The sequence below is a fragment of the Phocoena sinus genome, chromosome 7, assembly GCF_008692025.1.
Source record: "Phocoena sinus isolate mPhoSin1 chromosome 7, mPhoSin1.pri, whole genome shotgun sequence".
Classification (NCBI taxonomy): Eukaryota; Metazoa; Chordata; class Mammalia; order Artiodactyla; family Phocoenidae; genus Phocoena; species Phocoena sinus.
In genome coordinates this window covers 95,135,488-95,152,960 of record NC_045769.1, presented here as the reverse complement: position 1 = coordinate 95,152,960, position 17,473 = coordinate 95,135,488, and the positions used below count along the sequence as shown (strand labels likewise).

Sequence of the window (17,473 nt, the reverse complement as noted above, 5' to 3'; positions counted from 1 at the left end):
TACAGTACAGTACTGCTAACTATAGTCACCATGTTATACATTAGATCCAGAAATTATTCATCTTACAACTGAAAGTTTGTACCGTTTGACCAACAACTCCCCATTTCCCCCCACTCTTTGGCCCCTGGAAACCACTAATCTACTTTCTATGAGTTCAGTGTTTTTAGATCCCACATATAAGTGAGTTCATACAGTATCTGTCTTTCTCCGTCTGAATTAATGTCATTTAGCATAATGCCATCAAGATTCATCCATGTTGTTACAACTTTATCCATTCATCCATTAATGGACACTTAGGTTGTTTCCACATGGCTACTGTGTCCACTGTGAATAATATTGAAATGAACATGGGGGTACAGATATCTCTTCCAGATAGCGATTTCATTTCTTTCAGATATATACCCAGAAGTGGGACTGCTGGATCACATGGTAGTTCTATTTTTAATTTTCTGAGGAAATTCCATACTGTTTTCCACAAGGGCTATACCTATTTACATTTGCATCAACACCACTAGGATTCCCTTTTTTCCACATTCTCGCCAACACTTGTTATTTCTTGTCTTTTTGATAAAAGCCTTCCTAACAGGTATTAAGTGATGTCTTATTGTGACTTTATATTTGCATTTCCCTGATGACTGGTGATGCTGAGCATCTTTCCATGTATCTGTTCGCTAACTGTATGTCTTCTTTGGAAAAATGTCTATTCAGGTCCTTTGAACATTTTTTAATTGGATTATTTGTTTTTTGAGTCGTACCAGTTCCTAATATATTTTAGATACTACCCCATACCTGATATATGATTTGCAAATATTTTCTCCGACTTGGTAGGCTGCCTTTTCATTTTGTTGGTTGTTTCCCTTGCTGTACAAAACCTTTTTACTTTGATGCAGTCCCACTTGTTTATTTTTGTTTTGTTTCTTTTTGCTTATGCAAAATTTATACCTATTGATGTATGCATCAATAAAGCTTTTTGACATTGCCAAATCTCGCTCTAGATACTGTTATAGGGCCCTCACTGCTTGGGGAGGGAGCAAAACAATGACTTCGCTCTACAACTCAAATTAATGCTATTTAGAATGTCAAGATTTCATTTCTCATGAATTAGATTACTCAGATTGTATGAAATTAATAAGTAAATTTTTGCTACTTATTTCTTCAGCTTTCTTATACCCAACTTCAAGGTTCATTCAGACCTTCACCTAGTTATCCTTATCTTATTAAGTTGAGATGATAAGCATGGTGATATACACCATAATATTAAAATAAATTTTTTTTTTTTTTTTTTTTTTTTTGCGGTACGCAGGCCTCTCACTGTTGTGACCTCTCCCATTGCGGACCACAGGCTCCAGACGTGCAGTCTCAGCGGCCATGGTTCACGGGCCCAGCCACTCCATGGCGTGTGGGATCTTCCCGAACCAGGGCACAAACCCGCGTCCCCTGCATCGGCAGGCGGACTCTGAACCACTGTGCCACCAGGGAAGCCCCATATTAAAATACTTTAACAAAAAAACTTCTTGTAGCAAAACGACCAGGTGTTTCAATATTTTTGTTCACTGATGCAAAAATTCAATCTATATTCAGCCAAACTAGTAGGGATTATAACACTACAAAGGCAATATATCTAAATGGGTATTATAACAAAATACTTTTCAATTTTAGGAAAGAAAAGAAAACAATGAAACAAATTACATTGTCAAGTGATACCTTTAAAGAATACAAATGACTATAACATCATCTCATACTTTTGGTAAAAGCCTTAAATACCATGAAGTCTTCTCTTCCCCCATGCAGACAAATAATTAAAACAAATGGTTCTGCCAGGATTTCCAGAAGAAATGAAAATCAGTTTATTTCAGAACACCATCTATACATGAGTATTAACTAATGATGAAGGTACCAGTGACAGTGTACAAGCCTAAGCCTAATAATTCTTTGACAGTCGTCTTATATCTTACCAGATGTGAATAAGTAAATGACATTTACAGCAAACCTTCTTCTTGTTCAACCATATACTAAAAACTACACATATTAATAAGTTTGTCAATTATTTTCAGCCGTGTTGTATACACATAACCAGACAAAAATACATATGTAAAAAAAATCACTTAATAATTACTTATGCAATGTATTTAACACTGAGCTTGGTGGAGCACAGATTCAAAAATATAACTCATGATTATTTATCATCTTTGAAAACTAGACAAAACAAGGATAGGTTACCCAAAATATTAAATACTAAAACAACAACAGGGACTTCCCTGGCCATCCAGTGGTTAAGACTTTGCGCTTCCACTGCAGGGGTTGCGGGTTCGATCCCTGGTTGGGGAACTAAGATCCCACATGCCGCGTGGCCAAAAAGTAAAACAACAACAACAACAAATGAAGGAGTGTATCTAGAAAAAACACTTCTGGCTTCACATCTCAGGAAAACAAAACAAAACAGTACGACGCAGTTCCAAAGTGAGGGGGACGCTTGTGTTGCCAAGTCAAGAATCCCTTCTGCAAGTCAACACAACAGGCTAGACAGACTGACCAGCAGCCAGCATATCCCTGGGTCCAGTCTGGCTGCAAGCAGAAATCAGAGGCCAGAGCTCAATGATGAAACCCCAGGCCAGAGCTCAATGATGAAACCCCAAATGGGGGTAGCACAGAGAGGCTAAGAGAGGACTGAGAGTCTTTATACCATTAGTTACCCTGCTATGTGGATTTCTTTTGCTCAGGTCATATAATCAAAAGAAATAAATTACATATAAAAATACTGTCATAAACATGAAACCATAAAACGCCTAGAAGAGAACATAGGCAAAACACTCTTTGACATAAATAGTAGAAATTTTCTTGGCTCAGCCTCCTAAAGTAAAGTAAATAAAAGCAAAAATAAGCAAATGGGACCTAATTAAACTTAAAAACTTTTGCACAGCAAAGGAAAACATCGACAAAACAAAGACAACCTACAAAATGGGAGAAAATATTTGCAAATGATGCATGTGGCAAGGGGTTAATATCCAAAATATATAAACAGCTCATATAACTCAATATCAAAAAACCAAACAATCCAATCAAAAAATGGGCAGAAGACTTGAATAGACATTTTTCCAAAGAAGACATGCAGATGGCTTATAGGCACATGAAAAGATGCTCAACACCACTAAATATTAGAGAAACGCAAATCAAAACCACAATGAGGTTTCACCTCACACCTATCGGAATGGCTATCATCAAAAAGTCTACAAATAACAGATGTTGGAGAGTATGTGAAGAAAAGGGAAGTCTTGTACACTGTTGGTGGGAATGTAACTATGTCACTGTGGAAAACAGTATGGAGGCGCCTTAAAAAAACTACCTTAACTACACCTTAAATAGAACTACCATATGATCCAGCTATTCCACTACTGGGAATATACCCAGAAAAAACAAAAACACTTAATTCAAAAAGATACATGCACCCCAATGATCATAGCAGCACTATTTATAATAGCCAAGACACAGAAGCAACTTAAGTGCCCATCAGCAGACTACTGGATTAAGAAGATGTGATACACACACACACACACACACACACACACACACACACTCCCTCTCTCTCTCATACAATGGAATATTACTCAGCCATAAAAAAGAATGAAATATTGCCATTTGCAGCAATGTGGATGGACCTAGAGAATATTACACTCAGTGAAATAAGCCAGACAGAGAAAGACAAATGCTATATGATATCACTTATATGTGGAATCTAAAAAATAATACAAATGAATGTATATACAAAACAGACTCACAGATACAGAAAATAAATTTGTGGTTACCAAAGGGGAGAGAGGAGGGAGGGACAAATTAGGGGTATGAGATTAACAAACTACTATATATTAATTAGATAAGCAGCAAGGATATACTATATAGCACAGGAAATTGTACCCTTTATCTTATAATAACTTATAACGGAATATAATCTGCAAATATACTGGATCATTATGCTGTATACCTGAAACTAACACAATATTATAAATCAACCGTACTTCAATAAAAATAAATAAAAATAACAATAAATAATCAAAAAAAAATAGTGTCGTAAAGAGAATAGGTTTTAGTCTAGAACATTACTGTAGCCCTCTCTGAGGTGATCTTTCACAAACAGCAGGCTCAGGAAAAATGTTCCTTATTGAATGATGAGCAGTAATTTCTTAAAAAAATTGATGCTATGAATATAAGAAGGAAACAAAATGGAAATCAAAAGGAAAAACACAGAAAAAAGTACCTATGAAGCAGATGAAAATCATAGTTAAAGAGTGTGCCACAAATTTAAACTTTAATTACCTCTATAAAACAAGATATATAAAGTAGAGGTACAGAAACTTAATGAAGTTATGTTAAAAAACAAAGAAATTAAATGTGAACTGACGGGTGTGAGAAGTAAAAGAAAAATAAACACCACTGAAATGAAGACCAAATGGAAGCAGAAAAGAGAATAGGCACCGCTAAAAAAACAGGAAAGTATACATAGGACATGACTGAAAGAAAATTTTCAAAGGGAATGAACAGACCAAAAGTGTTTTAGAGAAAAAATAAATTATGAAAGAAAATACAAAGGATAGAGATGATAGACCAAAATGAATCAAAAAACATAAGCATACTTGATGGCTTCAAAGAAGAAAACCAAAATAAAAGCTCTGAAAAACTGCTCTCCATGTAACTCAAGAAAAATTCCCAGAAATGATAGAAAAGTGTAAACTGGACATTAAAATAATATAGCCCATCCAGAAAGAGATATAGATGCATCAACACCAAGACATAGTCCAGTACTGGATTGCCAAAATGGGTAGTGAAACCAAAAAAAATCAATCATCCCTAAGAAGAAAACAAAAAACCCAGGCGGCCCTCAGCTTGTCTACAGTAAACAGTGGAGCAATGCCTACAACATCAGCCAGAAAAGAAAGTGAGACTGAGGAATTTCTTACCCAGCCACTTTGTCATTTAGTATAAACTCTGTGTAAAGACGTTTTTAAAATGCAAGAAATTGGGGAATTGGTTTCCCATTAGTTTAGTCCTGAAAAACTTTGAGGAGATAACTTCAACCAAAGAACACTGTGCAGAAACAAAATGGACTGAAGGGAAGGCATGAAATCACTTAGTGGTTTAAATAATCTGCATACAGAAGAGAATGTAACAGTTACAGACAACAACAACATCGAAATTACATACCTAACAAGAGGTAAGAGGGGAAAAAGGCAAAGATCATTTAAAGATGGTAAAGGGGAATTCCCTGGCGGTCCAGTCGTTAGGACTTCTCGCTTTCACTGTCGGGGACCGGGTTCAATCCCTTGTCAGGGAATTATGATCCCACAAGCCGCATGGCGTGGCCAAATTAAAAAAAAATAAAAACATAAAGTTGGTAAAGAAAATAATCTAAGTATATTGTAGAATAAATTATAAATATTTTTCAAAATACAAAGGTAACATCAGAAGAATAATTTAACCAATTAATATGATGTGCTGAGAAAGAAGGATAGAAAGAGAAAAAGGCTACATACCAACTATCACTACACATAACTGGGAATAAGAAAACACTGCCTAATAAAATGGAGATACAAGTATATTATACAAAGCTATAGTTATAAAGATTACCAGTGGATTCAAAGTCTATACCTTTCAAATTACTAAAAGCACATACTAAACAGAAGAAAACTTGGATCACATAGTAATATATTTGGTGGTTCACAAAGTGATTATATAGTAACATATTTTTAGGAACAGAAACAGTAACAATTACTATGATGATGGAATTAAGACCAAACATAGCTCTAATGTCAACGAATGAAAGTAAGCTTAATAATACTTAAGAGAAAAGACAAACTGAATCACAAAGTGAAATCTGACTTTGAAATTTTAAAAAGCATCTAAAGGAAGTGTCTCAAAAATGTTGAAAATAGAAAGATGGTTAAAAGTACACTACAAAAAAATTATGGTGAGAAAGAAATAGTTGTTGGAATATTAATTATACAAGATTAAATTTAGAGTACAAAAGGAAAGTAATTTTATAATAAGGCTATTATATAATGAATGACACAGAGTATAATCCCAAATGAAGATTTAACAGTAAAATTCATGCTCCCAGTACTATAGTGGTTCAGTTATTCTATAAGCCCTTTCCTTTGCAAATACCTAGAAATATGGAAATTAGATAAAATACTATATTTTAAAATGCAAAGCTGGCCTGAAGAAAAGTAAAAAAAAGATTTACAATGACCAGAAACAAAAGAGAAAGTCAAACCCAGAGTAACAGGTGAGTAATAAAGCCATGGGTCACAATGAAGGTGTCTACAGACACCATCAACAAGGAACCTTAAGATTTAACAGCCAAGCAGAGCAATAGGAATAGGGTCTTAGATCTACACAAAATGAACAGTGGAAGTGAGGCTCCTAAACAAAACATGAGCCTAAGAAAGCTACAACATAAATGAAAGTGGAAAAGGGGTGACAATAGAAAGAGAGATATAAGCAAAAGGAAACCAACAGGAAGTAGATTTATACATGTATGGTCAATTGCTGTGCCACAAGGGCACCAACGTAACTTATGGAAAAGAATATAGACTTTTCTACAAATGGTGCTGGAATAACTGGATATCGGTGTGAAAGAAAACTGAACCTAGAACTCTCTTCTCACCCCATATACAAAAATTAATTTGAGATAAATCATATATCAAAACACAAATGCTAAAACTATAAAACTTCCAGTACAAAATATAAGAGACCATATTTGTGATTGTAGGGTAAAAAAGACTTATTGGTGACAACATAAAAAGCATTACCATATAAGAACTGGATTAACTGGATTTTATCAAAATTCTAAAATTCTGTTGATCAAAGGATAATGTGAAGAAAAGTAAAAGGCAAGTTATAGACTGGGAGAAACTACCCATAACACATGTATGTGGCATAGGTGTTTTATGCAGAGTATAAAAAAAACTCCTTCAAATCAGAGGTAAAAAGACAACAACCGGGAATTCCCTGGCAGTCCAATGGTTAGGACTCAGTGCTTTCACTGCCACAGCCCAGGTTCAATCTCTGGTCGGGGAACTAAGATCCCACAAGCCATGCAGTGAGGCCAAAAAATAAAAAAAAAAAGACAACAACTAAAACATGGGTAAAACATTAATATAAGATATAACTATCTCATATAGATAGACACCCAATAAGCACAGGGAAAGATGCCAACATCATTAGTCATTAGGAAAACACAAATTAAAATACAATGAGCTACCACATGAAGATCCATTAATTTTAAATGGCTAAAATGATATAGGCTGAGACTTCAAGCACCGAGAACTCTCATATATTGCTGATGGGGTGGAAAAAAAGTTGGGCAGTTTTCTTACAAAGGTAAACAGATATACCTACCCTAAAATGTAGCAGGAGAAAGCATGTCCACAAAAGGACTTGTTCAAGAATGTTAATACCATCTTTATTCATAAGACTCCTAAATTAGAACCAACCCAAATGTCTGTCAGCAAGTGAATGAATAAAATAACTGTCCTACATTCAGAGATCAAAAAAATGTATATGAATCTCAAAAACATGTTGAACAAGAGAAGTCAGACACACATAAATTATATGATTTCCATTCATACCAAGTTCCAAAAAAGACAAACGTAAGCTATGGTAGAGTAAGGGATTATAACTCATTCAATATATAGGATTCCATGAGCCCATACTGAGGACGGAAGGACAGATGGATGGGCAGAGAGAGAGAGAGAAAGAGATTGCTGGGCAGAGGAGGGCTCTTCCTTAAAGCAGAATGCCAGTCAATAAATCAACATTTTAACAACTACATGGCAAAAATTATTTTAAGCAAGAATCATCTATGGATGCAAATCCAAGAGGAAAAAATCAAATAAGGAGAAGCATATTTGCATGGTCTTAACATCTCATGTTAGTTGTTTGTTAAATAGGCAACAATTGAGCGAGGGAAAAATAGTAACTATATATGTGGTAGAGAAACTACAACACTTTCACTAGCAATAAAAATTAATACCACCAGTGAGAGGCTGACAGATACAGTGACAGATACACAGGGAACTCTGCTCAATATTATGTAACAACCTAAATGGGAAAAGAATTTGAAAAGGAATAGATACATGTATATGTATAACTGAATCACTTTGCTGTACACCTGAAACTATCACAACATTGTTAATCAACTATACTTCAATATAAAATAAAATGTTAAAAAAAGGTAAAGGAAAAGTGGCAAAATGTTTAAAATTAAACTAGATAAAAGGTATATGAAAGTTATTTCTATACTTTTCTTAATAACTTCTCTATAAGTTAAAATTATTTCAAAGTAAAAAGTTAAAAAATATTGAGAGGGACTTCCCTGGTGGTGCAGTGGTTAAGAATCCGCCTGCTAATGCAGGGGACACGGGTTCAAGCCCTGGTCCGGGAAGATTCCACATGCCGTGGAGCAACTAAGCCCATGTGCCACAACTACTGAGCCTGCGAGCCACAACTACTGAGCCCGCATGCTACAACTACTGAAGCCCACGTGCTTAGAGCCCGTGCTCTGCAACAAGAGAAGCCACCGCAATGAGAAAACCCGTGCAGCGCAAGGAAGAATTGCCCCCACTCGCCTCAACTAGAGAAAGTCCGCAAGCAGCAACAAAGATCCAACGCAGCCAAAAATACGTAAGTAAATTAAATAAATTCTTTAAAAAATTAAGAGAGCATCAAGTAACTAACACAAAACAATACATTCTGGTGACAGACATCAAATCAGTGGTTGCCTAATTCAAGGGGAAGGAGTTGACTAAAAAGAGGCCTATTCTGGGTGATGGAAGTATTCTGTATCTGACGTGTTTGAAAACACAGAAGTATACATATATCAGAATTCACTGAACTGTACAGCTAAAATCTGTGCATTTTACTGAATTTAATTATACCTAAAATTTTTTTAAAGCCAATAAGGAAACTTAAGGTTTGGCATGGGGAGAAAATTAATGATCAAAATTCATAATCATAAGCCTACCTAAAAATGAATTTGATACTGCCTATGTGACCTGGAAAACCTTAAACCAAAGACTTAACTTTGTAAGTCCTTCCTAAAAGAATCTACTCACTATTTAGGTTTCTCAAAATTCCCAGAGATTAAGATTACCTAATTATTAAAACAAAATTTTTAAATTAGCAAATACATTGGGAAATAAGCTATCATGAACAACAATAACAACAAAAATAATTACCTAATTATTAAAACAAAAAAATTTTTAATTAGCAAATACATTGGGAAATAAGCTATCATGAACAACAATAACAACAAAAGGTAAATTAGCCTCCAAAACACTTCAGATATGTAAAATAAGTATATTCTAGATATTTACAGAAATAAGAGATGAAATTAAAAGTTGGCAAGAAACAAGATACCAACATCATAACGAGGCAGATAGAAACTGGATATTCTAGGGCTTAAAAATACACTACGTGACATTAAGAACAGAAAATAAAATGTTCCTATTCTCCAATTTCAAGAAAGGAACAGAGTGACTGTTCTTTGACATTAGTCGGCTAATCTCTCATCTATACTCTGAAATTCATCAAGTCATTAAACACTCCTGTTTTTTACAGTCTACAGACTTCCTCCCAAACCAGATACAATATTAACTCCTTGCTTTGCTTGGAGAGCCATGTCCAAGGAGGACAGTTCTCCCTTGCTTAGCAAGTAATAAATTCAACTTCTTTGTTTCAGACTTTTTCTTTTTTTTTGGCCATGCCACACGGCTTCCGGGATCTTAGTTCCCCAACCAGAGATTGAATCCCAGCCCTTAGCAGTGAAAGTGCAGAGTTCTTAACCAAGGAACCGCCAGGTAATTCCCTGTGTCAGACATATTGTGTGGGCTTTGGTTTAAGATATTTTGAGTGATGGTCTCTTCCTTAAGAGAATCCAATAGATTAACTTACAGCAAAAGATAGTATTAGTTAACAAGAATATGGATAAACAAAAATATCCAACTGAAGCAGAGAAATTTAAAATAAGAAAATACAAAAAAAGAAGATAAGAGATATATGGGACACTGAGAAAAGGTCTAACATAGGTATAACTGAAGGCAAGGAGTATTAAGAATGAGCAAAAATAACAGTTGAAGAGAAAACAACAGAGAATTATCCAGAACTAATGAATGATATCAGCCCACAGATTAAGTATAAATGCAAAGAAAACCACACTTAGGCACATCATAGTAAAATTTTGGATAGCTGAACAAAGAGAAAACCTTAAAATCAGTAGGAGGCGGGGGGAAGACCATTTATAACAGCACCAAAAATATTAAATACCTAGGAATAAAGTCAATGATATATGTGAAAGAACTATATATTGAAAATTACAAAAAAATTACTGAAAAAGAAATAAGGAAAAGAATAATTGAGATGAAGTAACTGGAGGGCAATTAAAGAAATGGAAGAATAGGACTTCCCTGGTGGTGCAGTGTTTAAGAATCCACCTGCCAATGCAGGGGAAATGGGTTCGAGTCCTGGTCCGGGAAGATCCCACATGCCACAGAGCAACGAAGCCTGTGTGCCACAACTACTGAGCCTGTGCTCTAGAGCCCGTGAGCCACAACTACTGAAGCCCGTGTGCCACAACTACTGAAGTCCGCATGCCTAGAGCCCGTGCTCCACAACAAGAGAAGCCACCGCAATAAGAAGCCCATGCATCGCAATGAAGAGTAGCCCCCACTCACCACAAGTAAAGAAAGCCCTCGCACAGCAACGAAGACCCAACACAGCCAATAAATAAATAAATTGTGATGGTTCAATTATATTCCATATACAATAGTAAATAAATAAATATAACCAATCAATCCACCATCACCTCTACCTTATAACATATACAAAAATCAATTCCAAGTTGATTGTAGAGAATTCCCTGGCGGACTGGCGGTTAGGAATCCGCACTTTCACTGTCAAGGGCTCGGGTTCAATGCTTGGTCAAGGAACTAAGATCCCACAAACCAAAAGGCCAAACAAACAAGCAAACAAAAAACCCAAGTAGGTTGTAGATCTAAATGTAAAAAAGAGACAAAAAAGTTTTTAGAAGAAAACACAGGAAATTATCTTCACAACCTTGTAATAGACAAAGATTTCTTAAATAGGATGCAAAAAGTGTCAGCCATAAAAGACAATACCAATAAAGAATATTTAACAGGACATTAAATTTGAGAATGTCTGCTTATCAAAAGGCATAATTAAGAGAGTGAAAAGGCAAGCCATAGCCTGAGAAAAATCATTTGCAACACAGATACAAAAGACCCATCCAGAATATAAATCTGATAAGTCTCTACAAAATGATAAGAAAAAGGCAGGCAGATAACCCAGGAGAAAAATGGATAAGACATGAACAAGCACTTAACATAAGTGGATATCCAAACGGCTAATAAGCATACGAAAAGGTGTTAAGCTTCACTTGTCATCAGAAAAATGTACCTGAAAAGTCAATGGATATCACTATATTCCTATAACTAAAATGGCACTAAAGATAAGCAATATGAGGTACTGGTGAGGCTGTGGTACAAATGGAACTCTTATCCGCTGTTGACACAAGTATAAATTGGTTAAATCACTTTGAAAAATGTTTGGCCAAGTTATGGGTTGAACTGTGTCCCCCAAAATTCATATGTTGAAGTCTTAGCTCCAGTCCCTCAGAAAGTGACCTCATCTGGAAATAGGGTCATTACTGATGTAATCAGTAATTAAGTCATTAGGGTGGGCCCAAATCCAATATGACTGATGTCCTTATAAGAAGGGAAATTTCTGACACAAATAGAGGGAAGATGATGTGAAAAGACATTGGAAGAAGATACGCATCTAAAAGCCAAGGAGAGAGACCTGGAACAGATCCTTCCCTTACAGTCCTGAGAAGGAATCAACTCTGCCAACCCCTTGATTTTCGAATTCTAGCCTCAAGAACCGTGAGACAATAAATTTCAGTTGTTCAACCCACCCAGTTATGGTACTTCGTTATGACATCCCTGACAAACTAACAGAGGCTGCATCTACTTAGTGGAATATATGCATATTTATGACCAACAATTCCTCTTCTTGGTATATGCACAACAGAAATGTGTATATATGTTTACCAATTGTCTAAGAATGTTCATAGTATTGTTATTTTTAAGAGCTCCAAACTAGAAACAACCCAAGTGCTCATCAACAGTAGAATGAATAAATAAATTATGGTATATTTATACAATGGAATTTTATATAGCAATGAGAATGAACCAATTACAACTACATGCTACACTATGGAAGGATCTCACAATGATGTTGAATGAGAAAAGTCAGACACAAAAGAGTACATACGGGGCTTCCCTGGTGGCACAGTGGTTAAGAATCTGTCTGCCAATGCAGGGGACATGCGTTCAAGCCTGGTTTGGGAAGGTCCCACATGCCACAGAGCAACTAAGCCCGTGCGCCACAACTACTGAGCCCACGTGCCTAGAGCCCAAGCTCCACAACAAGAGAAGCCACTGCAATGAGAAGCCTGCGCACCGCAACAAAGAGTAGCCCCCGCTCGCCACAGCTAGAGAAAGTCCGCACACAGCAACGAAGACCCAACGCAGCCAAAAATACATAAATTAAATAAATAAATTTAAAAAAAGAGTACATATGGATGATTACAATTAACATAGTTGAACATCTAAAAGTAATCTGTGGTGTGAGAAATCAGGATAGTGGTTACCTTTGGAAAGGAGGGAGGCGGTAGTGATTGGGAAAAAGCAAAAGGAAGGTTTCTGGGATGCAGGTAACGTTCTATTTCTTCATTGTGGTGATGGCTATATGGTGAAAATTCTTCAAGTTATATGCTTATGATCTGCACACACTTCTCCATATGTTATTCATCATTAAAAAAAGTTCTTTAGGGGGCTTCCCTGGTGGCGCAGTGGTTGAGAGTCCGCCTGTCAATGCAGGGGACGCTGGTTCATGGCCCGGTCCGGGAAAATCCCACATGCCACGGAGCGGTTGGGCCTGTGAGCCACGGCCGCTGAGCCTGCGCTCCACAACGGGAGAGTCCACAACAGTGAGAGGCCCGTGTACCACAAAAAAAAAAAAAGTTCTTTAAAGCTGAATATGTGAGTTAACAGATTAAAAAGCTGAATCATAAACTATAAGAGATATCTTAAGAACAGCCATAGGGACTTCCCTGGTGGTCCGATGGCTAAGACTCCAAGCTCCCAGTGCAGGGTACCCAGGTTCAATCCCTGGTCAGGGAACTAGATCCCACAGGCCTCAACTAAAGATCCCACATGCCACAACTAAAAAAAAAAAAAAGATGCCACATGCCACGACTAAAAGATGCCACACGTGGCAACAAAGGTCCTGTGTGCCGCAACTAAGACCCAGCACAGCCAAATAAATAAATAAAATAAATAAATATTTATTGGGTTGGCCAAAAAGTTCGTGTGGGTTTTTCTGTAACATCTTGCAGAAAAACCCGAATGAACTTTTTGGTCAAGCCCATTTAAAACAACAACAATGAAACAGCCATAATGTAGCCCAGATAGACATAGAAAATATGAGACATTAATGGAAGCATAGGATAAAGTGAAATGGACAAGTATAAATCTAATTGGAGTAGCAGCAGAAGAAAATAAAGAGAATGGGTAAGAATCAATATTTGAAGAGTGAGAATTTCCCAGAATCAACATAGCACAAATCTCAGATTAAAAACATACAACAATCTCAAGCAGGATAAATAAAAAGAAAACTGGGCTTCCCTGGTGGCGCAGTGGTTGAGAGTCCACCTGCCGATGCAGGGGACATGGGTTCGTGCCCCCGTCCAGGAAGATCCCATGTGCTGCAGAGCAGCTGGGCCCGTGAGCCATGGCCGCTGAGCCTGCACATCTGGAGCCTGTGCTCCGCAACGGAAGAGGCCACAACAGTGAGAGGCCAGCATACCGCAAAAAAAAAAAAAAAAACATATAGAATAAATTATAGCAAAATTGCAAAACTCCAAAGACAAAGAGAAAATCTTAAAATCAGATACAGATAAAAGATAGTTTACAAAGAAATGAAAATTAGACTGATTCATTTTTTTTGAAAATTTTCAAACTCACATAAAAGTCAAAAAGAATAATACAATGAATACATTTATACCACTCAAGTGTTCACACTGTTAATATTTTGGCTGACCTCCTCAAAGTTTCTCTAAACATATACATGCCTTTCCCTTTTGGGAAAATGTAGAAAATAGGCTATAGATAGCAGGATTCTTTTTTTTTTTTTTTTGCGGTACGCGGGCCTCTCACTGTTGTGGCCTCTCTCATTGCGCAGCACAGCCTCCAGACGCGCAGGCTCAGTGGCCATGGCTCACGGGCCCAGCCACTCCACGGCATGTGGGATCTTCCCAGACCGGGGCACGAACCCGTGTCCCCTGCATCGGCAGGCGGACTCTCAACCACTGCGCTACCAGGGAAGCCCGATAGCAGGATTCTTCATCCCCAAATTCTTTATCATGCATTTCCCAGGAACAAGAACATTCTTATATTCAACTATAACACCATTCCCACATCTAAGGTAATCAACATTAATTCAATAACAGCACTCTAATAGAGTCCAGATGAAGTTTTCCCAGTTAACCCAAAAGTGACCTTTAAAGCTTTTCTTTTTACTTATTCAGGATCTAATCAAGGTTTATGCATTACTTTCAGTTGTTCTAGCTCTTAGGTTGCTTCTCAATTTAGAACATTCCCACCACTTCCTTTGGTTCTCCATGACATTTAATCATTTGAAGAGATCAGGTCAGTTGTCCTGAAAAAATGTCCCACATGCTGAACTGGTTTGACTGTTTCCTCAGGATTATCAGGTCAAATATTTCTAGGAAGAACACCACGTAAGAATGTTATACACTGGGACTTGCCTGGTGGCGCAGTGGTTGAGAGTCCACCTGCCAATGCAGGGGACACGGGTTCGATCCCTGGTCCGGGAGGATCCCACTTGCCATGTAGCAGCTAGGCCCATGAGCCACAATCACTGAGCCTGTGCTTTACAGCCCTCGAACCACAACTACTGAGCCTGCATGCCATAAGTACTTAAGCCCACATGCCTAGAGCCCGTGCTCCGCAACAAGAAAAGCCACCACAATGAGAGGCACACGCACTGCTCACTGCAACTAGAGAAAGCCCGTGTGCAGCAACAAAGACCCAACACAGCCAAAAATAAATAAATTAAATAAATAACTTAAAAAAAAAGAAAGTTATAGACCTCCTGTGTACCACATTATGCCGGTACCTGTACCATTATCGGAGATACCAACCTTGACCATTTTAAGTGTAATTTTTCTCTTTGTAATCAATAAGTCACCTGTAGGATAATATTTTGAGACTCAAGAGCACACTTTTTTTTTTTTTTTGCGGTACATGGGCCTCTCACTGTTGCGGTCTCTCCTGTTGTGGAGCACAGGCTCTGAACGCGCAGGCTCAGTGGCCATGGCCCACGGGCCCAGCCGCTCCGCGGCATGTGGGATCTTCCCGGACCGGGGAACGAACCCATGTCCCCTGAATTGGCAGGCGGACTCTCAACCACTGCGCCACCAGGGAAGCCCGAGAGCACACTTTTTAATGGCACCTATGGAAGCCAGAAGACAGCAGAAAACAGTGTTCAGGGTGCTAAGAAAAAAAAGGCTATTAAAGTAGAGCTGTATTGCCAACTGAAGTATCATTCAAGAATGAAGGCAAAATAAAATATATCCTGAAATTATTATTTCATGATCCAGTAAAAAAAAAAAAAAAGAACGGGGAAGACTACGTATACACAAAAAGATTTTTTTTCCACAAAGCTTTGTTTTTTTATTCACTTGCCAGGGATTTAGCATTTTAGCATGTCTTGAAAAAAGTACTTTACCTGCCGTCTCTTCTCAAGGCAAAAGTGATGCCATCTTTCTGGAAGGGAAGCAGCTTTGCTCTTAGTTTGTCAGGCAAAAAATCCAGCTGTTTATAAGATTCACTTGTCAAACAAGAAATCTGAGGTGTAAGAGACTTTTTTACGTCATGACCTCTGGGCATGATGATCCTAAAAACAAAAAAATCACAAGAGGGAGGGGCGGGGGAAATAGATATTACTAAGTGTATTAGAGAATTAAACATAAATAATAATATGAAAGCACTTATCAATAGCCTTGACATACTAGATATAAATTGGTTAAATCATGTTCCCAGAATAAGCTATTAAGAAAATTCAAAGCACTGAGTCCAAAAGCAATTACTTAATGCACTAAGAACCAGCATACTCTACTTCATTTGTATTTCTAATTCAGCCATGATGTAGCCATACCCATTTTAAGCAATAAATGTATCATTAAAAAGTTATAAATCAACTAGATTTTTACAAACTAAATAATTTTTAAAATAGGGATGAATTTGTTACAGAAAGATGAATCCTTTTATAATTAATCCTTTAATAGGTGTTCATTTTCATATTATACTAGATTTTCTAAGAATGAGGTTAAATTGCATTAAAAAAAATTTTTTAAGCAAAGGCATCAACTCCAAATTTATAATTAAATTAACTTAATATTATTGAATGAGATTGACTTTTAAATATTAAAATGAATTCTTTAATCACTTGAATCCACAGTATAAACTCTGCCTGATTGACATATATACATGTATAAATGTATATACATTTATAAATATGTATAAAATAGATAACTAATAGGAACCTGCTGTATTTAAAAAAAGAAAATAAAATTCAAAAAGAAATATAAAATAAAATTCAAAAAGAAACAACTCTGCCTGATTAGCACTTTCCTCACCAGTGGCTTTCCACAGTTATAATTTTAATTTTCCACCACATAAAAATTTCATATATCAGTAAATTCTTAGAACGCTGTAAGAAGAAAAGTCCTATTAAGTCACTGAACTATAAAGCTTCTCTAATAATAACACTTGGTATTTAGATTGAACCATTCGTCTGTTTATATATAATCTCATTTTTAAAACAAATTTGCTTTAATTCTCAATTATTTGCAGACTTATAAAACTTTAGCCTCCCTCTCCCCTAAAAAAGTAATAAACCTCTGTGTACAATGTTTAAGAATCTCAAGAATTCAACAAGTATTTATTAATAACAAATAAGTACTACACGCCACAATCTAGAGAACCAAGGATCACACCCCCACAGAACTAACATTCTTGAGGGGGAGATGAAAATAAACAAATAAATAAACAAGATTAATTACAGTATAGTACAAGTATTATGAAGAAACTTAAGAGGGTAATGGCCACTTTAGGCAGGATGACAAGGTAAGGCCACTCTTAGGTGATACTTGGTCTTGGTCTACAGTCTAAAGGATATGAAAGAACCAGTCAGGTTCAAAGTTGAAAGAAGAGCACTCCAGGCAAACAGCATAAGTAAAAAGACCCTGAGTTGAGAAAAGGCTTAGTGTTTTCTAGAAACAGAGAAGAGGCCAATGTGGTTAGACCAACGAAGAGAA

At 36.7% G+C, this 17,473-nt stretch overlaps 1 protein-coding gene across 5 annotated transcripts in view; it reads right to left on the bottom strand.

The window, feature by feature from the left end:
* Positions 1 to 17,473, bottom strand: part of ZRANB3 (zinc finger RANBP2-type containing 3) — a 275,954-nt gene that overhangs the window by 232,090 nt on the left and 26,391 nt on the right. For 4 of the 5 annotated variants that reach the window (XM_032638607.1, XM_032638608.1, XM_032638610.1 and 1 more), the window contains one exon: positions 15,883 to 16,050. In XM_032638607.1, coding sequence (XP_032494498.1) covers positions 15,883 to 16,043 — 161 coding nt within the window. In that variant the 5' untranslated portion in view covers positions 16,044 to 16,050. Of the gene's footprint in view, positions 1 to 15,882; positions 16,051 to 17,473 lie in introns of those variants that run through there. The other variant, XM_032638611.1, reaches the window with a different exon arrangement.